The sequence below is a fragment of the Barbus barbus genome, assembly GCF_936440315.1.
Source record: "Barbus barbus genome assembly, chromosome: 25".
NCBI classification, from domain to species: Eukaryota; Metazoa; Chordata; class Actinopteri; order Cypriniformes; family Cyprinidae; genus Barbus; species Barbus barbus.
The window spans coordinates 7,657,034-7,675,681 of NC_136753.1; the positions used below are offsets into that span (position 1 = coordinate 7,657,034).

Sequence of the window (18,648 nt, forward strand, 5' to 3'; positions counted from 1 at the left end):
ACAAAACAATATTTTAATAACACTGTTGGATGTAATCTCTAGCAAATGAAAAAATTAAAAAAGGGAATATTCATTCTTCATACTGTACATTATAATGCTGTGATGCCTAAATTTATTTAGAGCATTTAAAAAGGCAGATTTTTGTTTTAAGTTATTCAGATAAAATAGAATAGTATATTTGTCTGTTATCAACAACAAAAATAAAATATTATCAGTTTATCGTATCAGACAGAATTGTAATATCAGTGCATCCCTACAATTCAGATCCTTCTGATAAGTCATGATATGTTGGAAGGTGGTTACAAAAATTATTTTTTTGCTTAAAAGTGTATTAAAACTACTCAATGGCACGTCAATAGATTTTTAAATCCGACAAGATTTGAACAGTGTGCAGGAAACAAAATGCAAAAAAGGAAAATTATTGAAGGCAGGCATGCATTTTTTATGCAGAGAATTCACGTTTCCATCCTGTATTTAATGCCCTCACCCAGGTGAATGGTAAACAAATGAAGAAACATATAGAGAAGGATGGAGGGAATGACTGGGAGATGAGTGAAGAAGAGACGGACTTAAGAGGCACCTTTCTGAGGGGACAGAATTTAGTTTAGTAATGGAAGTCCTCGGAGAGGGTGGGGTCACAGAAGAACCGCGAGCCACGTTTGGCTGATCGTGCGGTAAAGGGGACGGTCTTCAGCACTGCAGCAAAATAATAGCCAATCACAACACAGAAACACCAAAAGCTAGAAGCTCTAGAAAAAGCACAGAAACTTCAAGCCTTTAAACTCCAGTAAGGCTAAACAGCATGGCATCTACGGCTACTGTACGTCTACCGTTACTATCAAAAGAACAAGACCAATACACACTTAGGAAAACAGATTCATCTGATGTACGTACAATCAAATGAATCAGTTTGGGCTTGCATCCGGTAGCGTTCTTACCCGTAATGATGTCCTCAATGGCTCCATCTTTGCCTTCGTAGACGTGGCAGCTATCTTTGCCTTGTCTCTTTCTTAATTCAGTAATCAGCTCCTGCTGCTGCCGCTTGCCCTTGTGAGATGGTGACTTGAGTTTGTGCAAATTAATAAATGATAGAACATACAGTTAATGCACACAGTTTTGCTGTAATTTTAACACTTAATATTCCTTTAATGTACATTGTAGTGCACTCTAGAGCTGAGTATCGACACAAATTGCACGATTCGATTTGATTTCAATTCACAAGCTTGCGATTTGATTCAAATCTGATCTCAGTTCGATTCGATATTGATTCAGCAACAGTACATGTCAAGGAAAAATTCTCTATTAACTAAAAAGTAATGCTGTAAACTGGCAACCTGCATGTGGATCAAGTCTGAGGAGGAGGGGCCGGGTGAAAAAAAACTGTCTCCAATATTTTGAATTTGGACTGCAATACCTAGTTCAACCTCTAGGTGTCAATCCTACATACAGCACCTTTAAGCTATGATCATTGAAAGGCTTTCCTGAAGTAAAGGTAATATTGCATTTACAAGCAAGTTTTATTGACGACGTTCTGGAGTTGAAACACTTGTTTGTATGAATACAATAGACATGATACATTTTAGTATGTTGTACTGTATTTTTCAACCTTCTCATATTCATTTATGTTTATTTTGTGCTGTAACTAGCAGTAAAAAGGAAGAGAGGATCAGTTTATGTGCATGGCACATTGCTTGAACTAAGGCAGCTACAGCGATCTATTACATCACATTAAAGAGTTCCAAAATGGTATTTATTGTTCGAATTTTATAATAAAATTAACACTTTGAAATCTGACACTGTTTCAATCAATAGTTTGTTGGATGGAAGGCATGCTATATAATAATGTGTGCTAAAGTCTTGTTTACACACCAAATGAAAACAGCATAGAGTAAAAGAGAAATTTTTGGGATTTAAGAATCATTATTGGTTCCTCAAAATGAGAACTGATTAAAATCGATATTTTCAATCCAGCCCTAGTGTGCTCTACTACAGCTGTCATCTCATCATACCTGTTGATTCTCGTGCTCCTCCATCATGGCCTCCTGTTCCAGTTTCTCCATCATCAGCTGCTCTTGCCTCTTCCTCTGCTCGTTTTCTTCATCCGCATGCTGAAAACAATGACAAATTAGATCTGGGCCTTGTGTGAACAAGGAGGGAATTGATGCACTGATAGCATTCATACTCACCCTATAGGACTTGATGAAGCGAACAAACACAGGAAAGAACACAGAGGGTGGCATGGTCTTGGGGCTCTCCCCGAAGAATTTGATAACATCGTCAAAGGCATCCTGTAATTACATGCAAGCCACATGCTCATGGATTATGCCTTGTGAGATTCAAACCTACAGCCTTACCATTACCAGCTCAGATTTTTAACCATAATACCCTATACCCTTCTTTTTTCTACCTGTGCAATCCTAGCATCATCCAGGAGCTTCTTCAGTCTGGCCTCGTTGTGATGGATGAAGTCTTTGAGCAGGGTGTTGTGGCCATGCATGCTGTACTCTCTTCTGGTCAGATCCATACCTCTCTGTAGTTCCTTCACATCCAGAAGAACATTATCCAGTGAGACTGCAACATGGGAATAATGAGATCCACCGTCAAAAACAAACTTACTGTAGAATCAACCATATAACCGTATTATAGCACAAAAATGCAGATTTTTTGTATTTCTTTGTTAATGAGAGACCTAAGAACATTTTAAAATGTATTTAGAAAGTGCTACTTTAGTATTATTTATGTACTATTACAGAATTTATTAACATTGAATTATACTGTATTCTTTTTTATTTAAGTATCAGTGATTTTTTATGTGCTTGTAACTTTTATTCGTTTTTTTATATTTATATTTAATTTGTTTTGATTTTAGTTTTAGTTATTTCAGTACTTTATCTCAAACTAATTTTATTTCAGTTAGTTGCCAAGCCAGCTTTATATAATTATATAATTACCATGACCAAAATATAATTACTATTTCTAATTAGTATATTTTAAATATTTTTTAGGGTTGATGGAGACTTACCTGCAGCAGCTTTCTCAATGTAGTGCAGCTCATTGTAAAAAACACATACAACAGGATATTTCTCCTTCACCACATTGGCTATGTAGTGCAAAAGTGTCTGCTTCCTGTCTGTGGACTTGGTCTCCAACAGCTGAAGGCAGGAAATATTATAGTATTATAATAAAACTTAGTAATGTCAGAATAGATTTAATAATCTCAAAAAAACAAACAAGTGTATGGTTTTTAGATTTGCAAAGAGTTATGAAATGTAATGTTACCAAATCCAAGCTCTGAAGTTTGAAGCCATAAACGGCTCCTCTCTTACTACTGTTCATGTAGTTCCCAAGGGCCAAAATGATCTGAAATGAGAGATATCACGTAATTAATTACAAGTAAGGTTCTAAAACGGCTAGAAACTGTGTGACATTAAAGTTATATTGACTTACCTCAAGGATTTTCTTTAATTTCTGTGATGATTTTATGGATACAGATGCTGCTATGATAGCATGCAGTTGCTGTAGGAAAAACAGCAAACAGACAAATGTATAAATGCATTTCAGATTGATCTTTGTTGATATTAATATTAATAATGTTGATTTTATTCCTCTTTTTCTCTTTCCAACTTACCGGTGTGAGCATCTGCAGGCTATCGCTAAAGTTGCCCATGAAGGCCATGATGGTCATCCGCTGTGGCAGTCTTTCAATCTTACTGAAGAGCATCATGAACCGGTCCTCATCAGTGACCCCGTCCATAGGCCTTCGCTCCCGCTCATACTGGCGGAGCATCTTCACTTCACTTTCAGTGGGCATGAAGCGCATCAAACACTCCACGAAATCCACAGGCACTGTACGTAGGTCAAACCTGAGGGAGGTGAGAGAAAATCATCAGAGTGCTATTCAAAAAAACAAACCATCACAAAAATCAATAAAACAAAAAACCCACAACAAAACAAACAAAAAACAACAAACAAAAACAAAAACTAGCAGGGATAGAAGATGTAGGAGCTGAACTCTGGAAGGAACAGAACCAGAATTACCTGATATTCTAATAAACAGATGATCCAATCCAATCCTGAGCAATCCCAGTTTTGTAAACATCTCACATCTCACTTTATCTTACTATTAAAGGCAAAGGGAGACTTACGTCTGGATTGCTTTGCAGATCTCTTCTGGACTCTTTCCTGCCTTGCGGAGCGTGATGGCGAGGTTTTTGGCCCTGTTGGCCTCCAATAGTGATACTTTATTGGGACCCTTCTGAGGAGCCTTGTGCTTTTGCATCGTCATGTCAACGGCAGGGCCCTGGGCTTTGGTCTTGAACATTTCTTCAAACTCATCCACATTTAAATCCTGCAAACAAAAGCATTCTATTAAAGTTGTAATCCACAGCACTCCTAGAACTTGGTGTTCGAAAACATTAACAGTCACCACAAATGAAAACCTCATAAATGTGACAACACTAATGGCACCAATGCTTCGTGCACAGTAGGACGTCCTGGTCATTGGTTATTTCAAATACATTTTCTCCATATTGTTTTATCGAAATGTTCTTGCTCTACCTCCAAAATTCCTTTCCTTAACCCCTTCCCATCCAAAAACATGGCTCGTTCTAGTATTCAGCCAACATCAATCTACACCCCCCCCCCCCCCCCCCTCCCTGTCAGATTACTGAAGTACAATGAGCCGCCAAGGGCACTGATGTTTGACTTTCTGTGTGTGTCGTTTCTTGCGATTTTAGTAGCAGCAGTTACAGAATGTACTTTTAAAAATGAGCTGAAACTAAACTGAGCAATAAACACCATCTGGCAACTTCCTAATATGTAGCAGTAACTCAAAACAGGAACATGATAATCAAGTAGACCAGCTTGGCGGTGTAATACATGCAGAGTTAATAGAGATCACACATTTCACACCATGTGAAGTGCTGCAGACAAATACCTCTAGGATCCTCTCGTCATCGATTTCATTGAAGACAGTGCCGTTGATCTGATTTGGTTTCAGAGCCACCCAATTGAATACTGGCATGCGGAACTTGGTTTTGATTGGCTTTTTAATTTTCACAGCTGCCAAGAAAGAAACGAGTCCTGTGACTACCAAAACAACTACTCACTGAGATTAAAACGAATACATGATAACGTGTTAAGCAAAGACACACAACACATAATATGACTAGATCATGTCAGCTAAATGGTGGCCATGACAAATATCAAGAAACCTACAGAAGAGCTTGATTGGTCCATCTTTGAGAGCAGGAAAAAAAGAGAGTAGATAAAAACAAATGTTTAGAGAGTTATAAAGCACAAATGTCTAGAAAGAGAAAGCAGAAAATGCTTCTAAGTGCTAAGAAGTGCTGAACAAAAATTCACAAGAGCTTGGAAAAATATTTCAAGGAAAAATATGATTTAAAACAAGACAATAAAAAAAAAAAAAAAAAAAAAATCACAGTGAAATAATCGCATACACATACATACCCGTCAAGCCAGAGTTGAATATGACAGTTGGCATGCCGCTTCCTGGGAGAGGAGGAGCACAAGGAGGAGGAGGTGGGGGTAAAGGAGCAGAGATCTCAATAGAGTGCCCAGGAGGTGGAGGTGGGGGAGGAGGAGGAGGTGGGGGAGGAGGCGGCGCTGGTGGTGGAGGAGCGAGAGCTGCTGATGGCCCGTTGGGAACTACAAGAGAAGAGAAAGATTATGTGAACCTCTAACAATTAAATAGTTCATTGAAGACAGCAAGCTTGAGCACATCTGTATCCACTTAACAGACTTACAACATGTAACAAAGAATAACTAATTAGAAGAGACAGACTGATAATTGGTTTGGATGTTTACATTATTCTACTTGATCAGTTCAGGTTAATATATCTGGTGATATATCTTTAAATAATTGTACCCAAAAACACAATAACAGTAAAAAGTTGGTAAAATAGTGCTTTGTTAGGTATTAGTTAGTTAGGCCGCTGTCACAGAATCTAGGTTCAGAAAAACATTATTAATAGTTATGATAAGCTGGACTTCATGAATGTGCCAATAGCCCAACGCATTTACGGTTTTTCTCTTTTCTTAGGATATATTCAGTGAATTATAAGCCATCATACAACTAATAGGTATTAATATTTTAAACACAAGAGTAGTTTAACATGAATATTCATATTTATACTTTACATTTTAGTTTTATTCAGTAAATTTGTGTGTGTATATACAGTATACAGTGCCCTCCATTAAATATTGGAACAGTAAAGACTAAATTGCTCTGTTGGCTGTGGAGTCAAGACATATTGCAAATATGATTAAATGATGAATATGAGACAAAACTACAGAATGTCACATTTTATTATTAGCCGTTTCAACACATACATGTTTTACCAAATAAAAAGAACAGCACTTTTAGGGTTCATCCCACTCATTGATGTAAGCATAAGCATTGGGACAGTTGAACATAAGGCAGATATAAAATATTAAAAGCTATTATTTAGTTGCAGATCCCTTGCGCACAATCACAGCAGTGAGTCTGTGACCCATAGACATCACCAGACTCTTGGTCTCATCCTTTGAAATACTTTTCCCAGCCTTTAATGCAGCCAATCCCAATTGTTGCTTGTTTTGGGGAGTTTCTGCCTTTACTCTCCTCTCCAGCTGGTGAAATTCATGTTCAATCAGATTTAAATCTGGAGATTGACTTGGGCAATCTAAGACTTAACATTTCTTTGCCCTTATAAATTCCTTGACTGAACTGGCAGGGTGTTTTGGGTCATTGTCCTGATGCAATATAAAAAATATAAAAAAGTTGTGACGTATTGTCAAGTATGGTGACCCATACTCGAAATTGGTGCTCTGCGTTTAACCCATCCAAGTGCACACACACAGCAGTGAGTAGTGAACAAATGCACACACACACACACACACACACCGTGAACACACACCCGGAGCAGTGGACAGCCATGCTGCGGCGCCCGGGGAGCAATTGGGGGTTCGGTGTCTTGCTCAAGGGCACCTCAGTCGTGGTATTGAGGGTGGAGAGAGCGCTGTACATTCACTCCCCCCACCTACAATTCCTGCCGGCCGGGGACTCGAACCCGCAACCTTTCGATTACGAGTCCGACTCTCTAACCATTAGGCCACGACTTCCCCTATGAAGTACTTCCCCCATATGAAGTACTTCCCAATGAATCTGGTGGCATTTTCTTGAATATTGGTAGGCAAGATGGTTTTGTACCCTTCCAAATTCATTCTGCTACAGTCATCATACATTAAGTCATCAGTAAAGTTGAGAGGGCCTGTTCCAGAGGCAGCCATGCATGCCCATGCCATGACACCACCTCCACCATGCTTTACAGATGAGGCTGTATGCTTGGGATCATTTGCAGTTCCCTTTTTTCTCCACATTTTTGCTTTCCCATCACTTAGATAAAGGTTCATCTTTGTCTCATCGGTCCATAAACACAGTTCCAAAACTCTTCTGGCTCACCTTTGTGCTTTTTTGCAAACTCTAATCTTGCCTTTCTATTTTTGGTGCTGGTCAGAGGTTTGCATCTTGCTGTGTAGCATCTGTAATTCTGTGTCAAAGTCTCCTGAGGACAGTAGATTGTCAGAGTATCACCCCAGCTTTCTGGAAGTTGTTGGTGATTTTACAGACATGTCTTTTAGGGTTCATTTTAACAGCTTTTATGATTTGTCTGTCATCAACTACTGTTGTTTTCTCAGCCGATCGGGCAGTTGTTGGTTGCTGGTGTCGCTGGTGGTTTCCAAACTCTTGATTTCTCCATGCCCTTTGTTTTTGCTAGAGCTCTAATTGACTTCCTCTTTTCTTTTAGCATCCAAATTGCTTGCTTTTCTCTCAAAGTCAGCTCCCTCATCTTCATCCTGGTTTGTGTGTGTCATCATCGAATGCAAGATTCAGAATACAGAAGTAATGGATATAACTGATACGACACATTCCCTGCTTTTAATATCTGCAGAATTAATACAACAGGACACAGCTGATCACTTAGAAAGACATGTGAGGCAACTGTTCCAATACTTATGCTCACATCAGATAGAGGGATGAAACTCTAAAAGTGCTGATCTTCTTAGCTGGTAAAACATCTATGTGTTGAATAATAAAACGTGACATTCTTTAGTTTTGTCCCATATTCATATTTTAATCATATTTGTAAATTTGACTCCACAGCCAACAGAGCAATTTTGACTTTACTGTTCCAATACATTTGGAGGGCACTGTATATATATATATATATATATATATATATATATATATATATATATATATACCCATTTAAAAAATAAATGCAGTCAATTCAGTCTATTCTGAAACAGTTCTATTCAGTCAATTCTGAAACAAAAGCATCACAGTTTCCACAAAAACTTTTGACTGTTTTCAACATATAAGAAATTTTTCTCAAGCACCACATCAGCATATTAGAATGATTTCTGAAGTATCATGTAACACTAAAAACTGAAGTAATGGCAGCTGAAAATTTAGCTTTGCCATCCCAGCAATAAATCACATTTTAAAGGGGTCACATGATGCGATTTCAAGTTTTCCTTTCTCTTTGGAGTGTCAAAACCAAACAGATATTCTTTATAAAAGTTAAGACTCGACCATGCCCTCCTAAAACGGCTCATTCAAACACCCCCCCACGTCTACATCACGGTGTGGGAAGATTTGCAAAACACCCCCCAAATGTTTACGCAATGAAAGGCGGCGGAACTATTATTCGGAGATGCTGTGTTTCATTGTGAAAGCGAAAGTACTTTGTTTAGGCTTCCAAAAGAGGACACAACTAGAAATCAGTGGTTAAGTTGTATTTACAACACTGTTACAGAACAGTTCAACCCAAATATTAGAGTGTGTGCAGCGCATTTTATGGAGGACTATTTCCTGAACCTGGGAGAGTATCCTACAATGCTGGCTTGCACAAAGGCCGTTTCTATAAGGAGCAGGCAATTCCAACGTCGCAAGGACAGTCTGGCGCTTCTGACTCACAGCCTGTAAGTATGTTTTCATATTTAAAGAATTTGCCTCTGACAATTCAAACGCGAGTTTTGAGCAGTGTAGAGTAGTGCTTGTTGTTTGTCATTTCTCCAATCACAAATGCAGACACGGTAATGTTTATAATGACTTCTACTGTCATTATAATCAGTAATTATGTCCCCACTGGATGCAACAAATGCCTAATTTATAATGGGTTTTATTGTTTTTGTGTCATCGTGCCGGGACACGGCGTAACATTTCCGCTCACGCTTGAGGTATTTGGTCAATCACAATGCACTGGATAGCTGGCCAATCAGAGCACGACTCGCTTCTCAGAACAATGAGCTTTGTAAAAATTGGCGCGTTTCAGAAAGGTGGGGCATAGAGGAGCAACAATAATGTACAGTATGTGGAAAATGTTTTTGTTTTTTTACCTTAAACCGCATAAACACATCTCATTGCACACAAAATAATGTTCTTTTTAGCAACGTCATATGACCCCTTTAAAATATATGTAATATGTATTTTATTCATTTATAAAACATTTCTTTATTTGAAATTAAAAATATTGAAATTAATTTAAAAAAACATTACAGACTTGAAAATAAGGGACTTCTTTCATAAACCTTTAAAAAAATCTTGACCTCAAACTTATTCACATTAGTGTACATATTTATAATTATTAATATATCCATAATGTATATTATGTATTTAGCCAACCATCATTTTTACACACAATACAGAAACAATCCCCCTGGAGAAACCTGAAGTTAAATAATCATCATAGTTCGTGGATCAACAGAGGGATTTTTAGGGGAATATGGTTTCTTGTGACAAAGTGAGCCAATTAAGATCCTCTGTGGTACAGACTTTTCATTGAGCCTGTGGGAAGGGGACCCACCTCTAAACATTCAGTTCTCAGGCCCTGTAAATTGAAGAAGTGGCACTGTTTGAACCCAAGACCATGAGGCTACACCACCCCAATTAAATAAAATTATGGCAGTCACACTGGGTAAAACCCATAACATTAATCATCTTTAGCTGTAGAAAGTAATAATTTCATAATACCCTCATTAAATGTGTGCTGAACCATCAGATTGGTTGAAACCATTACTCACCAGAGGAACTTGCCATTGGAGGTGGTGGAGGGGGAGGAGGAGGTGGTGTGGCCATTGCTCGGAGAGTGCCAGTCTGGGACGTGCTGCCAGAGCTGTAAGCTGCACCAGCACAGGCTCCGGCCAGAGCCATGGCATCAGGGCAGGGGGAAAGAGCCATTGGCTGAGGAGGTGACGGCAGCGGAGACACGTCTCCTTCCCCATCTCCCTCACCCCTCACCTGGATCTGGAGACTGCCTCGGCGCTCAAGCTCATGGATTTTCTTCTCCAGAGTGGACTGCCTCTGAATGGTCTCATCCTTCTCACGAACTATCCGCCGAAGCGTGTGAACTTGCGAGCTGGCGTCCCGGTACACAGCCTGGGTAATTTCATGTTTAACAAAAAATGCATACAATTATCCCATGTTATTGAATAAAGTTAACATGGCTACATTATTTCTAGTATTTATAAGTTCTTTAAAAAAAAAAAAGTTTGTCAATCAATGAAACATTTAAATAAAAAAAAGGTCGAATTGCTTCTGGTTCGTGTCTTTTGTATATCCTTTGCTAAATACAGAGCTGTTTTACTTACCAAAAATAATCATAACTGATGTCCATCACATATACAGATTAATATCTAAAAGTTTTTTTTTATTATTTTTCTACTTCTTACTAACAATAAAAACAACTAGCTGTGTAGGTGCCGACAGCCTAGTGGGCAGTGCACCGATATATAACGCTGTTGCGTTGCGGGCGTTCCGAGTTCGAATCCTGGCTCGAGGACCTTTCCCGACCCCACTCCTCTTTCTCTTTCCCACTTCGCTTCCTGTCTACTGTCTACAATAAGTGAAGTGAGGTGTGGCCAAGTATGATGATCCATACTCAGAATTTGTGCTCAATTAACGCATTCAAGTGCACACACACAGCAGTGAACACACACCCAGAACAGTAGGGAGCAGTTGGAGGTTCAGTGCCTTGCTCAAGGGTCTCACCTGTCGTGGTATTGAAGGTGGAAGAGAGTGCTGGTTATTCACTCCCCCCACCCACAATTCCTGACTCTCTATCCATTAGGCCACGACTGCCCTTACTATCCTATATTAATAAAGGCAAAATGTCAAAAATAATTAAAAAAACCCAACAACAACTAGCTAGGTTATCTGATTATCACCATCAGTTCATACAGCTGTAAACACTCTCTCAGATAAGAGGATGTGATGAGACCTGTTTTCTGGTTTGGTTAGGTGACATTCAACATATACTCCATTGATCAAATTAGTCATTAAATGACATATATTATTTAATCAATGTCTATTAAATTTTAAAAATTGTTGGTCTATACAAATAGGACAATATTGCTGCTGTGTTGTGTGTCAATGATCTCAAATTTAAAACTTCACAATTTAAAAGATTCACAATTGTAATATAATTTTACCAGAGTTGTTATTGCTAAAACTATCAAAAATGTTTTTGTTAATTAAAATAAAGCTGAAATAAAACATTCCATTAAAAAAATTAAAATTAGAAATGTTTGCCTAGGCAATGTGAAATAAATAAAAAATTAAATAAATTTAAGTTGAAGTACTAAATTATCAAACCTAAAACTGAAATAAAAATAAAAGTTAAATGGAAATATAAAAAAGTACATAAGATTACTAAAACTTAAATGAAAACTGAAAATATGAATATAAAAAGGTAATTCAAAATATTATTAAATACTTTAATAATTACTAAATAGTACTGAATAAATGTGTTAAATTGTCAGTCCTAAAATAATTGGAAAGGAAACATCTCCTAACATATTCATATTATTCAAAACGCAGTCATTTCGCAGCACAAAAAGATTTGGACACTATCATCACAATTTCTTCCTGCCATTACCAAAGACTGGGACTTTAAAGCCTTAAATCTATTCTTTGAATAATTTGTAATTATTTATACTTAAGGAAATGTAATTTTCTTATTGCGTTTCCTTTTTTATTTTATTTATTATTGTATTTGATGTAATTTATATGTTATTGCCCTTTGTTCTAAAATTGCAATAAAAATAAAATATATATATTGTTTATTCTCAAGTCTCCAGAGATTTTGTGAGATTTTGTGAGAATTGGGACGCAGCAATACACTTTCCAATGAAGATATAACGTATTGGAGTTATATGATGACATGGAGTTGATAAAACGATACAAACTTTATCATCATTTTTTTTTTTTTGGTAAGTGACCAAGTAAGAAACTTAAAGCTATGGTCTACGATTTCAAAGATTGTTCATTATTAATAACCTCGTTTAGATGCTGGTTATGGTTCTACAGTACAATCCTAATAATATGAAGAGAAAGAAGAATGAAAAAAATCCATTCACTCTATTGGGTGTACACCCGCAGAGAAATTGACCAATGTAAGCTGTCCGGCCGGACAGCTTACATTGGTTAACTGCTCTCATCCAATCCCCTGCTCCACTCGCGTCTCCACCCACCGCACCCCACCCCGCCCCCTCCTGCGACATGAAATTTTGCGCGAAAGTAGGCAGCATCAACTCAGCAATGGAGAAAAACCAACAAACAGACAGCAGCAAGCGGCCCCTGCTCGCCCCAACAGTCAAGGTTAGAAGAAAGAGAAAGTCAATTGAGGAAAGAGCAGAGATTAAAAAAAAATGTGAAGAACGCCGGACTCAAAGCCGAATCAATATAGGGTCCACCATTGCCCGTTGGAGGAAGCTTCAGAGAAACCTTGGACTTAAAACCGACGCTGACATGGCTGACTTTTTGTTGAGCAGGTAAGCATTTATTTATACTTTTATGGTGTGGTGTATTACATAAATAGCTTTTTATCAGTCTGACAACATGATCATGCTACCGGTCGGCATTGGAATGTTAGCCGACATCGCACATGGTACATCTCTGTTCCATGTTTACTCCTGCTTGACTGAGTGACGTTGTTCAGGTCGTTTCCCGGTGGGAGGGATCAGGTAGCACAGAGGGGAGGGGGTGTGCGTGTGGAGGGGCGGGATGAGTTTTTTAAAAATTCTGGCTTTCTCGACTGATTTTCAACATCGTAGACTACAGCTTTAATAACTTCTTCCACTCCACAAAGCAATGCTCTAATTGCAGAAATGTACGGTGGCCAAGAGAGCTCAATGCGCTGCAAATAGAAAAAAAAAACACCTGCAAATTAAGAAAACAACTTCATCAATTTGAAAACACACTCTACAAATGCTCACAACACAAACAAATAAAGAAATGCACTGAAAATAAAATTCTTTATTTGGTTGTGTTTTGAGCATTTACAGCACCTGCTGTCAAATTGATGATGTTTTCTTGTTTTGCAGGTGCTTTTTCTATTTGCATGCGTTTCAGAAGTTCTAGCGCGTTGAGCTCTCTCGGCCACCATGGAAATAATAGTAGTAATTACATTTTTTTTTGCTGGAAAATTGGAAAAATGCAGCAACGCATCGGTGATGACACAGTGAGCAGGGTCTTAAATATTGCGGTACTAACCCGACCAAACACAACTGAGGCCAAAAGTGATGTGTGGAGGTATTTCTTATGACCCCACATTTTACTTAAACCATCAAAATATGAATGGGAAAAAAACAATGACCGGTGTTGCTAACTGCGTTTTACTGAAAGTAGCTAAAACAGTCACTAAATGTTGCTAGATGAGGTCAGAATGTTGAGTTCACATAAATATAAATTTAGATCAGTGGGAGACTCTTAGAATCTAAATAAGGTTTGCCCAAAAAAATTTATTTTGTTGCTATGATTTTTGAAAAAAGTCTCTAAAGGGGTAAGGAAGTCACTAAATTGACAACATTGACATTGACTACAACATAATCAGTTATTAATATTTAGTTGGTCCTCTTTTGTTTTTGCATGTGCTCATAATTTCTTTATATGACAGCATGGCCAAAAATGATGACCGCACAATTTGGCATGTTTCATTGGATTATTATCATAAATAAAACAACTGACTCTAAGCAACTATGCTTACAAAATAATTAACACATTTTTTTTTCTTTTGGCCACAACTATATGACATTCCATATAGCCACTGCTATACGGTTCATTGACTTTCCAACTGACCGTCAAACCATGCTGCAAAAACAAGCCACTTTTATGAGGATTCTGGGCTTTCCTGGAGTTGTTGGAGCTGTTGATGGAACTCATGTTCACATCATTGCTCCAACTGTAAACAAGGAGACATACCAATAGAAAAGGATTTCAAAGCATCAGTAATCATTTGTGATACATTTGCACAATGCAAAGCATTTAAAAAAAATACATTTAAATATTAAATAGTGTTGTAATTAAATGCTTTTACTGCAGTTACATTAAATGATTGGTGTTGTGCTGCTGTGACTTCATATGAGCAGGCTCACTATTGGCTGTTTCAGAGGTCGAGGGCAGCCATTTTGGGTTGGCATCATTGTAGTCCTTAGTTCAGAACACTTAAGTATCACCTCAGTCAACTCATAAGAATCAGTCTTAGACTTTACTAAAAGTCTCCAACTCGTAGAAAAGTCCTACTTTTTACTAATAATTTTTTGACACTTAAGTCAAAGCTTAAGGCTATTCTCAAGAGCATTTCTGAAAAGATTCATACATACGGGCCCAGGGCCCGTATTCACAAAACATTTTCTCTTTCCACTAAGAGTTTTCCTAAATAGCAGTAAAAGTTTTTATCTAAGAGTTTTCTCTTAAAACCTATTCACAAAGCTGCTGAGACAAACTTTTACTAAAGAAGAGAGAAGTCTTAAGCTAAGAGTAAAGGCATATTGCTATGGATGATATCAGCTTGCGTACTAACTATGCACACAGTGATTGGCTGATAGGAGAGGGGAGGGGTCTCTGTCAGAGATTTATTCATAAATATTGCAGAGCGCAATGTTATGTTGCCACATTCAAATAAAGATTTTAAAATGCAGATTTTAAATGTCACTAATTAAACAATATAATATATGTATATGTTCAGCTAATTGTCAGCCTGTATGCTTCTCATAAAAAAAAAGTGTGAATATGCATATAAACAGCCTTTTAATTAGAGTAGAATAATCATGGCTGATAGTAAGACATACAAACAAAAAAGAAAACCAAACTGGACGCAAGAACAGCTGTTACTTCTTGCACAATGGGTTAATGAAAACAAGGCTATAATCAAAGGAAAATTTGGAGTTGGGATAACCTCCAAAACCAAAGGCGATACCTTTTTAAAAGCACATTATCGTCAAATGTTTCTAAAATGTTTACGTTCCGAGGCAGATTGCCGGCAACAGCGATTTTAGGATAGTCTGTGGCTTGGTCTTAGTGACTTAGGAGTCCTCTTCACTACTCCTAACGTTTCACAGATTAAGGAGATAGTTTTAGTGCTAAAACGCTTTGTGAAATTTAGGACTGACACACCCATTATTTTTAAGATTTTCTCCTAAATTAGCGAGTTATGATATACTTTTAGCCTTAAGATGCTTTGTGAATACGGGCCCTGGGTTCTAGGTCAGGTGGTGTGATACTGACCCGGACGGTATCCAATTCTTTGTTCTTCTGCATCAACTGCTTCTCAAGTTCCACGAGTTTAGACATGGCTTCATTCTCTGTTTCTAAGAGTTTGTCGGTCATCTGTCAACACGAGGAATAGTCAGAATGAGATAAGGGAAAGATGCTACAGGATTCAAATACATTTATCATGTAAATATATATTATCCTGAAAATTAAAAGGAAACAACAAGGAATCAGTTCTAGAAAAAACAGTGTGGTGTCTGAGTATTCGCTCACATGTGAGAGATTCTCTTCCAGTTCCTCCACACGTTCCAGGGCAGCGTTTTTGGTCTCTGCGTCCTCTAGAAGCGTTCCCACGTCAAACAGGTTATCCAAGTAAGCCTGGATCTGTACTTTGAGTTTATCACTTTCAGTGTGCTTCAGCCTCTGTGCACAAAAATACACCCCAGAGACAGTAAACAACAGTGAGTTTCTGAGGGAGCGTCAAGAGAAGATACTTTAAGTACTAGGAACAGTTTTCATACCTCCAGATAGTCATCCAAAGCGAGCTTAGTGAAGTCATACTGGAGATGAACTCTGAAGTTCATGTCCTCTACTGAGTGCACCACAATATTGATGAACTGCATGCACGCCACCTGAGTCACAAAGGGAGTGATGATGAGATTTGACATCAGTAGTAGAGAGAGCTTGTCAGTTTAAAAGGCACTCTAGAGGAGAGGGGAAGGACTCGGTAATATAGACCCACCATGAAATCAATATTGTTGTCTTCATTTTTGAAGTGTTCCATCAATTTCTCAAACCTTTGGGATTCTGAGCAGACCTGAGAAACAAACACCACAAGTTATATTTTAATAACCCACAGAAAACAACAATGTGCTTTTTGGTACTTTAAATGTAGCTTTTTGCTTTGAGTAGTTTCTGTGTTAATGCATATGACTCATTAATTATCTATGGTCTGGTTAAGTTTACTTAATTATTAAACAGTTATTTTCTTTGTTATTATCAGGATATGTAAATATTATTAAAGCCCAACAACTGAAATATTACCCATGAGCAAAACACTGTCATTCATAGGCAGCAGCAAAAACACATGTAAGATTAAATCTACAAAGTGTGGGAAATGTTCTTTTATTATTGATGTATTGCAGATTTTTATTATCGTGCTTCCTGTGAAGTTTGTGAATCTATTTGTAACTAACTGCTACATCAATCTAACTCTGTCCAGTATATGTACTGTATAAACATATTCCACTATGCATGTCATCCATATAAATTGTTGACCACAATAAATAAATATTTTTTGGTTCTGTTTGCTTAAAGAGGAACTGCTTGTATTTGCCATGTAAAATGTATAATTTTAATTTGATTAAATATTCTGTCTACAGGCAGTTTTAAGATGTAAAAAAAATATTTCATGCAAATATATTACTATTTATAAAAATTAGATTCTTATGACATTATCTCAATTATTTTGAAATATATAATAAAACATACAATTTGTATTCATAGAGTAAGGCTTCGTGACATATTGAAATAAAATTGATATCATAGCTTAATGCACTTTAATTAAATAAATATATGCTTTGCCAGTTTCAAGCTTAGCATTTACTCACGTGTAATTTGTGATATTATTTCAGCATCTGAGAACAGCTTGACTCATTTACTGTGAATAGAGTCATTCTGAAACTGGCAGTGCATATTTTTATTTGTCAGCAACTCATCAAAATAAAAGCTTGACAATTTACCATTTGAAAATGAAGAAATTATGACAATATTAGTGAAATATCCCCCCCCCCCCCCAATCTTGCAGCCCTGAAAGGATTTCATACACAAAAAAATCTTTAGAGTAAAAAATATATATATTTATAATAACTCCCTAAATCAACCAACTAACTTCTAAATATAGTCATAAGACCAGATTAAATTATCTGGTGAAAACTCCTGTATTTTGTTTTATATTTCTATATATACAGCAGAAAAACAATCTTGCATTGCCAGTTTTTTCCAATATCATGTAGTCCTACATCAGCGTGAAATAAACTGAATGCAAAAATGGAAGAAAGAATATCTTTCTTACCTCTTTGAAATGGTCAAAAGCAGCAAGGATGATCTCGTGTCCTCCTCTGACCAAACATACAGCGGCCAACAGCTCCAAAACCAGGGCTTTGGTCCTGCAGAATGAAAACAAAAGGACACTTATATCAAGAAACCAAACCTGCACAAAATACTTAGTGCTACAAACTCTGATAAAACATTCCAAGGAAAAATTAAGAATTCTCCATTTCAACTCCCAACCAATCAAGAAATCTCCAAGGGGCAGGTCAAATGGTCCTATTGGTTGGCAAATTACAGAGGAATTATCCCACCTATACAAGGAGCTATTCATTAAGTTTTGGTTAACAGCTTTGAAAGATTCTGTATCATGGTCTCAGGGAACAGTTTTAGTTACAAACCGTTATCTTCTATTAACCTTAATCAGCACAACTGACAGACAATTCATCTATTTATAGCTAAAGTTTCCAAAGAACAGCCCTTCTAAAAAAGGTCTTTGATCAAATGTAATAGCTTAAGGGTTTGGATGAAAGCCTTGACAGATAAGAGAGTTCTCATCAACCGTTCGAGAGGTTTAAACACAGAAACTGGAGAAACGTTCGAGGGCAATGATTAATGTTTTCACATATATGTTGCTTAAGAGAAACCAATATACAGTAGTATGTGTGTGGTTACCTGGGGTTTTTGTTGTTAAGGCTCAGAGCAATTTCATTTACAGCATGGGGATGGGACATAACCATGTTGAAGCCATACTTTAGCCGAATAACGTGTGATATAGAAAAGGGAAAAATGAAAAAAAAAGATTAAAATAATTTTGTTCTGTTTTTCAATTCAGGTGTTCTTTAAAAATTACATTTCACAATCTGCTTACCTGGTAGTTCATAATAGCTCTGAGACACATGATGCAGACATGAACGTCATCTTTTTTACACACCAGACGTGAATTCTTCAGAGTTCTGCGACTGGGCAAAGTATTAGACCTGAAAAAAGCAGGTTAAGGGCGGTCTTTCAAAAATATATTCCAATTGTCAGAATGAACACAAATG

The 18,648-nt window shown here is 37.3% G+C and overlaps 1 protein-coding gene across 2 annotated transcripts in view; it reads right to left on the reverse strand.

The window, feature by feature from the left end:
• LOC306845467 (formin-like protein 2) overlaps window positions 1-18,648 on the reverse strand; it is a 29,902-nt gene that overhangs the window by 2,261 nt on the left and 8,993 nt on the right. The window contains exons 7-26 of one of the 2 annotated variants that reach the window (XM_079378300.1): window positions 18,474-18,582; window positions 18,278-18,354; window positions 17,628-17,721; window positions 16,296-16,370; window positions 16,075-16,185; window positions 15,827-15,976; window positions 15,569-15,670; window positions 10,087-10,441; window positions 5,470-5,667; window positions 4,937-5,061; window positions 4,146-4,348; window positions 3,629-3,863; window positions 3,448-3,516; window positions 3,280-3,360; window positions 3,023-3,152; window positions 2,408-2,571; window positions 2,187-2,288; window positions 2,010-2,108; window positions 939-1,062; window positions 581-696 (exon numbers count right to left, since the gene is read on the reverse strand). In XM_079378300.1, the coding sequence (XP_079234426.1) occupies window positions 605-696; window positions 939-1,062; window positions 2,010-2,108; window positions 2,187-2,288; window positions 2,408-2,571; window positions 3,023-3,152; window positions 3,280-3,360; window positions 3,448-3,516; window positions 3,629-3,863; window positions 4,146-4,348; window positions 4,937-5,061; window positions 5,470-5,667; window positions 10,087-10,441; window positions 15,569-15,670; window positions 15,827-15,976; window positions 16,075-16,185; window positions 16,296-16,370; window positions 17,628-17,721; window positions 18,278-18,354; window positions 18,474-18,582 (2,695 nt within the window). In that variant the 3' untranslated portion in view covers window positions 581-604. Of the gene's footprint in view, window positions 1-580; window positions 697-938; window positions 1,063-2,009; window positions 2,109-2,186; window positions 2,289-2,407; window positions 2,572-3,022; window positions 3,153-3,279; window positions 3,361-3,447; window positions 3,517-3,628; window positions 3,864-4,145; window positions 4,349-4,936; window positions 5,062-5,217; window positions 5,239-5,469; window positions 5,668-10,086; window positions 10,442-15,568; window positions 15,671-15,826; window positions 15,977-16,074; window positions 16,186-16,295; window positions 16,371-17,627; window positions 17,722-18,277; window positions 18,355-18,473; window positions 18,583-18,648 lie in introns of both variants that reach the window. The other variant, XM_079378299.1, reaches the window with a different exon arrangement.